The sequence below is a fragment of the Canis lupus genome, chromosome 18 (genome assembly GCF_011100685.1).
Source record: "Canis lupus familiaris isolate Mischka breed German Shepherd chromosome 18, alternate assembly UU_Cfam_GSD_1.0, whole genome shotgun sequence".
Lineage (NCBI taxonomy): Eukaryota > Metazoa > Chordata > Mammalia > Carnivora > Canidae > Canis > Canis lupus.
In genome coordinates this window covers 40,546,464-40,555,025 of record NC_049239.1, presented here as the reverse complement: position 1 = coordinate 40,555,025, position 8,562 = coordinate 40,546,464, and the positions used below count along the sequence as shown (strand labels likewise).

Genomic DNA, 8,562 nt, shown 5'->3' with positions numbered 1-8,562 from the left:
TCTAGAGACAGATTGACATTAACTTCAATGTTAATATGGGAGGGGGAACTTACCCTTTAGATCTAGACGGTTCTTGAGAAATATTTAGTCACAGCAAAGTAACATATCTGAACATGCAAGGAAGAGAAACTGCATTTATTCACACATTTTTGTATGAGAGGACTTGGCTCAGATGAACAAGAGGTACTTAGGGTATGAGAATAGAAGAGGTCTGAGAACTTTGGGGATGTGCCTTGTCTTGTTTCCATAAATTAGTGAAGAAATAGGCAAAGTAAGAAAGTGATTCAAATAAAATGAAACTAGCCGAGATTAAACAGACTCTCTTGTGAAAAAATTTAAAAGGGACCAGCTTTAATTAAGATTCTAAAGCAGGAAACACGTGTCTGAGCAAAAATTACAACAAAATGGGGAAAACATAGGTATGAAGATTTTAGCTGTTATATTTCTTGGATTCAATGATGTAGAAGATTTTTACTAATAATTTGACGACAATATTTGGGATGCAAGAACCATCACGTTAAATGTAACATTAGTTTAAAGTAAATTCTTAAATGCTTTAGATAAGTTAAATATTGTATTAAGCCAAAAACATAATAATCAGAATGTCTGGCTTCCTAATGGATTATCTTTTGAGGTTGTCTTTAATACTCAGATGTAGGAGTATAGGGACAGAGAGGGCCACTGAGGTCTCAGTATCAAATATGATCTGACATCTTTATTGATGGGCCATCTAAAACTATTTCTTGGGTTGTGAGATCAGAGATAATCTTACTGGAGCGATGATTACAAGTTTCCTGGTATGGAAGCACCTGGGTGGTTCAGTCAGTTGAGCATCTGACTCTTGATTTCGGATCAGGTCATGATCTTAGGGTCGTGGGATCCAGCTCATGCTCAGTGCAGAGTCTGTTTGTTCCTCTCCCTCTGCTCCTCCCCTCTCTTTCTCTCTCAAATAAATAAATAAAATCTTAGAAAAAAAAGAGTTTCTTTGTATGGTAGGATCTCAGAGGTGTTGGGTACCAACTGAAGAGATATAACGATTCTTTTGTATTACTATTTTCTCCTAAAATGTCTTCATTGTGCATTACTACCTCAAGTTTTGAATATTTTCTCCTTCAAGATAATATTGGGACAGAATGAATATTCTCCACATCTTGAAGAGAGAGGAGAGATGAGGGGAGAGAGAGGGAAAGAGAGAGACAGAGAGAGACAGAGTCCTAGGCAAGGAAAGTTCCTTCTTCTTCTTTTTTTTTTTAAGATCTTATTTATTTATTCATGAGACACAGAGAGGCAGAAGCATAGACAGAGAAGAAGCAGAAAGCCCTCCCTCCTCCTGCAGGGAGCCCGATGCAGGACTCAATCCCAGGACCTTGGGATCACCACCTGAGACAAAGGCAGACACTCAGCCATTGAGCCACCCAGGCGTCCCAGACTGACTTTGAAAGTTTCAGAATCAGTCTTTACTACACTTAGTTATTTCTGGGAGAGCACACGTCCCCAAATTTCATTTTTATTTCATCCTGGTGCTGCTTTCTAGGGTGGCTCTGTGGTCTGTACACTGTCAGACAACCCTTTCCTATAAGTCCAGAGACCCTGGCTTGTCATAAATGGCAAGTATGATCATTAATAAAGGAAGTATATCAGTATCTATTACTAGAACATGGATCAGAGTCTGATGTGGCTGGGATTCTAATCAGGGTTCTAGTCACAGATGTGTAGATTGGTCCTTATTTGCATGTCATTGGGAAAGTCAAGGTTTGTCTAGTTTCTGTCTTGTCACCTCCAGAATAAGGGAATAGACATGATTATCTTTATCATCTATTCTAATTTTGTTATTCATCAAGCAATGAGGTAGGATTGACAATTGGGAACCCACTACTTGAGAAGAAAGCTCTGAAAAAACTAATTAAGATTTATTATTTTTTAAAGATTTTTAATTTATTTATTCATGAAAGACACACACACAGAGAGAGAGAGAGAGAGAGAGAGAGAGAGGCAGAGACACAGGTAGAGGGAGAAGTAGGCTCCATGCAGGGAGCCCGACATGGGACTTGATCCTGGGTCTCCAGAATCAGGCCCTGGGCTTAAGGCGGCGCTAAAACACTGAGCCACTGGGCTGCCTGAGACTTATTCTTTTATATCAGATTTATATATTAATTTTTATATCAGATTTGCTGAGCCAGAAAAAATGTGTTATATGAAATTAATAATGAAGGCACAACTATAAAGTGTTAGGGGTATTTATTCTTAATGTCACAATGTGAACCTATGGTATAAAAATTAATTTGTTTGGAAATTCCTCATGTCTGTACTGATTATAAGGCTGATGTCATCAGTCATACTTTACTAGCCATTTCTTTTATCAACTTATAATGTTCAAGGAGAGCTGAGACTATTATAGGAAGATTTCATTTAAAATAACCGTAAAACCTTTTATCTCATATTCTAATTTGTAAATATTAAACATAACAGTTGAGAACTTTAAAAATTGACTTAAAAGTCAATAATTATATTGCTTTTTTACTTAAAATTTTAAAAATGATTTTCATCTTTTAGAATATTAGACATTTAGCATTATCTTGCATAATAAACACATAGAGAAATTATGAAAAGATATTTTGCTTCCTCTTCCAGTCTTGGTAAAGGGTAAAGCAAGATTCTTACATCCTGACTCTCCTTAATATTTCTATTTTCAGGACAGACCCAGATTCTGACAAGCAGAAACCATCATGTTACTGTCAGAGAGAAATAAAAGTGGGGCTACATTCACTCTCTTGGGCTTCTCAGATTACCCAGAACTGCAAATCCCTCTCTTCTTGATTTTTCTGGCCATCTATAGTGTCACTGTTGTAGGTAATCTTGGGATGATAGTTATAATCAAGATTAACCCCAAGCTGCACACCCCCATGTACTTCTTCCTCAGCCACCTCTCAGTGGTGGATTTCTGCTACTCCTCCATCATTGCTCCCAAGGCCCTGGCAAACCTGGTTGCAGAAGACAGAACCATTTCATTTCCAGGATGTGTAGTACAGTTCTTTTTCTTTTGTACCTTTGTGGTAGCTGAATCCTTTTTATTAGCTGTGATGGCCTATGACCGCTTTGTGGCCATTTGCAATCCTCTGCTCTACACAGTGACAGTGTCCCAGAAGCTCTGTGCCATGCTGGTGGTCGGATCATATGCATGGGGAGTAGCATGTTCCTTGATACTCACATGCTCTGTGGTCAAATTATCTTTTCAGGGTTTCAACACCATCAATCATTTCTTCTGTGAGTTCTCTGCATTGATCTCCCTGTCTTGCTCTGATACTTACATCAGTCAGTTGCTGCTTTTCATTTTTGCCACCTTTAATGAGGTCAGCACACTGCTCATCATTCTCTTGTCTTACGTATTTATCGTTGTCACCATCCTCAAGATGCGTTCAGCCAGTGGTCGCCGCAAAGCCTTCTCCACCTGCGCCTCCCATCTGACTGCCATCACGATCTTCCATGGGACCATCCTTTTTCTCTACTGTGTGCCCAACTCCAAAAACTCAAGGCACACAGTCAAAGTGGCATCTGTGTTTTATACAGTGGTGATCGCCATGTTGAATCCCCTGATCTACAGTCTGAGAAATAAGGATGTCAAGGGTACAGTCAGTAAGTTAATAGGTACTAAAGTATTTTCTTTTTGAGCATTTTATTCTAGGAGCATTTGTCCCTGATATGTAAATAAAGTGTGCCCATAAAGGTTGGTTGATTGTAAAGATATCTTTAAAATTAATGAAGAGTTAATGTACAATGGGAAGGATGTAGATTTTGATTCAGAGACTACTCTTGATTCTATCTCTTGCTTATTGGGAAAAAAATCAATAATCTCTCCCATCTTTGGTTTTCAATCTAGAATAATCATGGTAACATGAGCTAGCTCCTAATCTGATTGTGAAGACCTAAAGTTAATATAGATATCATTTGGAAAACCTTGTATAAATCTTAATAAACATTAATTTCATCCCCTTTCTTATGGAACACCTGGAATAGACTAGGCTCTCAATAATCACATGAATTTATCTCATAATATTACAAATATTTAAAATGAGACACAGTCTTCATCTTCAAGGAAGGCAAAACCAGTGTTGACAGTAAGGCAGTGAAGAAAGAGGCCCTTGTAGAAGGTAGAAAATGAAAGGTATCATAGAGTGTTTGAAAGAAAGAAAAGTTCAAGTCCATTTGGGGACTTTAGAGTAATGCCTTAAAAAAATAGGTACTGTTTGAACTTAGCTTTGGATAACAGGATGAACAAAGCTTTGGGAGCAAACAAGGTACAAGTTTTATTCAGAAGACCAAACCACGACAAAAATCAAGGAGGTCAAAATGTAATACTGAGTCAGTAATCCAACAAATATTTTATTGAGTGACTACTATGTAACATGTGTGGTTGTGTGTTGTATGTATAGGTTACTTGGCATGAGTGAAAAGTTGATGAGAGAAACATGGTCTGTATCCTGAATATGTGTTCAAAGGAGCTCCAGGGTGGCAGTGTGATAAACTATAAGAGGTTCCACCAAAGGCTTAAAGATGTGAGACCAGATCTCAGAAATTGTATATGCAAAAAGTAAACATAATGAGTGTCTGCCTCGCCCATATTTCATACTATTGTTCTGCCTATGAAGACATCAAAAATATTATCAATCCTTTATTTTTTTCCTGAACATGATCATAATCTCTGAATCCTTCTCAACTGAACTCCCACTTTAAAAAAAAGTACTGTAAACCAACTGGTTACCTAACTTTATTAAAAATACAATAAAAACCAAATAGTGATTAGCATAAAGGCCTATTTAATCTGGCAAATTAAAAATATCAGATCTCTGTAACATTAATAACTCACCTTACTTGAATACCTTGTATGTTTATTTTTCTCTCTATTCAATATGGCTAGTTAAAATTCCAAACAAATCATTAATATAATAAAAATAATTTTCCAGGTGTTCTGGCAAGGGAGAAAAATAATCTGGGTAACAGTTTTATATGGGCTCAATTAAGTTACTTGAAATGTAGATATTGTTTTAAACTTGATCATTATTAAAATTTCTGTTCATATGATTTTTAAAATGAGGAATCAATTAAATAACCATTTTATATGGAAAGATAAAATACATAAGAGACCGTGTTTTAGATATTAGATGTCTGATGAAGGAATGCTTTTCTCTTTTATTGACTTCTGTTTCTCTGAGTATCCTCAAATTTATCTTCCACTACACATCTGCACTTATACGATTCTTCATGCTACTTTTTAAAAAAAATTTTTTATAAGATTTTATTTATTTATTCATTAGAGACAGACAGAGAGAGAGAGAGAGAGAGCAGAGGGAGAAGCAGGCTCCATGCAGGGAGCCCGACGTGGGACTTGATCCCGGGTCTCCAGGATCAGGCCCTAGGCTGAAAGCGGCGCTAAACCACTGAGCCACTGGGGCTGCCCTTCATGTTACTTTAAATTCAGGAAATTATTTGTATGCATCTTAAATTGAATCAACAATGGGTAATCCCTCATTGGGGAGAATTTTATTTTACTTCTGTCCTGGTTGGACAAAGGATGATTATTTTGTGGTAAAAGTAACACCAGCCATTTAGATTTTACTCTGGAGAAACCAAAGCCCATAACACTAAAGTGACCTGGCCAAGGTTGTACAAGCAATTGGTGACAGAATTAAAGCAGTCAGTTAAGACTCCAGACACATCAGCAAGCATTTTTTCCCCACTAACCACTAGTATACAACCTTCTATTTTTTTCATTTTCAAGCTGTCACATATGCGACTGTTTATGGTAGATCCCGTTGCTTCTATATAGAACATGACATATTAGTAATCTACACATGTTTTGGTCATGGGCCTCTCAGTTTTGAAAGCATTTAATTTGCATGTAAAATATTTCATCATAAATTTAAATAGCAGCAAAAATTGTGATTTCCATTGCAAAGCATAATTCATTTAAAAAACATAAATAAGAACATCTGAGGCAGATTTGTGTCTTTCATCTTCCTGAACTCATGTTCAACTTCTACTCTCCTCCAATGAATATTATAATTTTATTAATCATAGTCATACTTTTTATTTCCCATAATCATAAAGCTTTTGGCAATATCGAAAGTTTCTTTTTCTGGAGTAAGCTAACCTTGTAATGTTGCAATAATTATTGTGCCACTAATCAAAAAGATAATTGTATTGCAAATTTGGATAAAATAGAATTAATCAATTAAAGAAAATGCATTTGCAAATATTTATTTTTATGAGAAATATTATATGTTTGGATTTTTATTTCAATTAATTAAATGCATCCTTGGAAAGACATCACTTAATTCTAGAGAGCAAGAGGGTTTAACATCACCTCTACTTCTACTTTTTAATAGATGAAAATACCAAGACTGGTTACGTTAAGGATCAGTGAGACTAGAATCTGTCAGGAATTCTTCCATCATTGTAACGTCACTCAAGTCTTTCAACTCCATTCAGGTTATGATTCCAATTTCTCACAATGATTTTTTTTCATCAGAAATTTTTAAAAACAATGCATTAAACAAACTTAGACTGAGTTCCTCCAATTTTGTCAAAAAATTGGGAGGTGGGGGAATTATATCTTTCAAAAGGATTTGTTACCCAGTTTGGTAGATTGCAAACATGGTCCAAATTCTCTAGTCCCCTGGTGTCTATGCCCGTGTACAGCTCTACTGAACACCTGGTGGAATCAATTTCTCCACTCCTGGAAGGGAGTCTGCTTTTATGGCTAACTTTGGTTAACAGAGGGTAGCTGATGTGACACTGTGCCTCTGAGAGGCATTGTGGCTGATTCACAATCTCTTGTGATAAAGTTGCCTAGTGAACAAACACAGAATAGCATATTGGATAATGAGAAACGTATCTCCATACCTCAGCATGGGAGCTGGCATCCAGCCAACAACCTCACCCGGGCGTACAGCCCTCTTTGATCACCTACACTGCCAAGCTGGTATCATACACATAAACCAACCAAGCCTAGATCAGCCATGTCAGGATCAGATCAGCAGAGCTTACTTACTGACTCCGGTAATACTGGCCCATGCAATTAGTAGTTGTTGTTTTTAACTAATATGTTTCAGGGTGATTTGTCATACATGCATGGAACCACTCACATTCTTAATTTCTGAGAAGGTTACCACAAAGACCTTCCCAAGACTTTTCATCTAACAGTTAAGTATGTCTGCTATTCTTCCATTTTCCACTTGGAAGCACCTTGAGTAAAATAATATAATTTTAAAAATTGGGAAATTTGATTTCATTAAAACTCACCAATACAGGGAGTCTGGGTGGCTCAGTGGTTGAGCGTTTGCCTTTGGCTCAGGTCATGATCCCAGGGTCCTGGGATTGAGTCCCACATAGGGCTCCCCAAAGGGAGCCTCCTTCTCTCTCAGCCTGTGTCTCTGCCTCTCTCTCTCTCTCTCTCTCTCTGTCTTCCATGAATAAATAAATAAAAATGTTTTTTCCAAAAAAAGGAAAGAAAGAAAAGAGTGTTGGGGAAGTAAGAGGAAAAAAAAAACAAATAAATTCGCCAATCCAGTTTACTAAAATAGTATTATGTGTTTTAAACACACTTCATCAAAAACTTAGAGCTTCATCTTTATTAAATTTTTGGATGAGACCAAGAAATCAATTTCAATAATTTTTTTAAAAGAGAGGGATAGAGAGAGCTCACCAGCAGCAGGGAAGAGCAGAGGGAGAGAGAAAGAGACAGAGAAAATCTTCAGCAGGCTCCACTCCCAGAGCAGAGCCCAACATGAGGCTTGGTCTTAACGACCCTGAGATCCTGACCTGAACGGAAATCAAGAGTTGGGGACTTAACCAATTGAGCCTACCAGGCACCCCTAGAATTTTTATATTAAAAAAAAATACTTGCCATGTCTTTAAGTCTAATAAAAATAGATAAAGCCACTTTCCTCTGAGTGGGTTGCCCGGATGATGTAGAGCATCGTTACCAAAGATACTCTTTATAGATGCTGTCATGAGACTGTCTCCTTCAGGAGGATGATTTTTATGACAATAGCCGGAGGGTGCACTAAGAAGAAAATGAATAGGTGTTAAACAAATATTGTCATTGATCTACTATATGTCTGATTTCATGACATCTCTATATTGGTTAAAATACATGTCCTAAAGCCATTAATTATCATGAAAAGGAGCATATATTAAACAGGGAAGTGCATAAGCAGCATCTTAAGTGCTTTAAGCTGCATCTAAATCTGATGTTGATGTTGGAAGGGTATATATATGCCATAGAGAAACAAGAGGTCCTAACATGGGTTTTGAAGTGTAAGCAAACTTCAGAACTGCCTGGAAAACAATATTTCAAAATGTTCTTATGTTTTAGGTTTTGGAAGTTTGCTATTTTTTTTAAATAAGGGATCTTTGCTTCTGAAAAGAAAAGAATTAATGAAAGTGGTAGGTGGAAAGGACATGCAGAAACATACTTCAAACTCAGGGAATTATCAGATGAATCAATCTTAGGAAAATGCATGTACATTATTGAAAACTGATTATCTTAACTAATTATATCCA

The 8,562-nt window shown here is 36.8% G+C and overlaps 1 protein-coding gene across 1 annotated transcript; it reads left to right on the top strand.

The window, feature by feature from the left end:
• The first annotated feature begins 2,726 nt into the window (after positions 1–2,726).
• On the top strand, positions 2,727–3,668 carry OR5D18 (olfactory receptor family 5 subfamily D member 18). Its single transcript, NM_001388618.1, is given in 1 exon segment — positions 2,727–3,668. A coding segment is annotated over 1 exon segment (942 nt).
• The last annotated feature ends 4,894 nt before the right edge of the window (positions 3,669–8,562 follow it).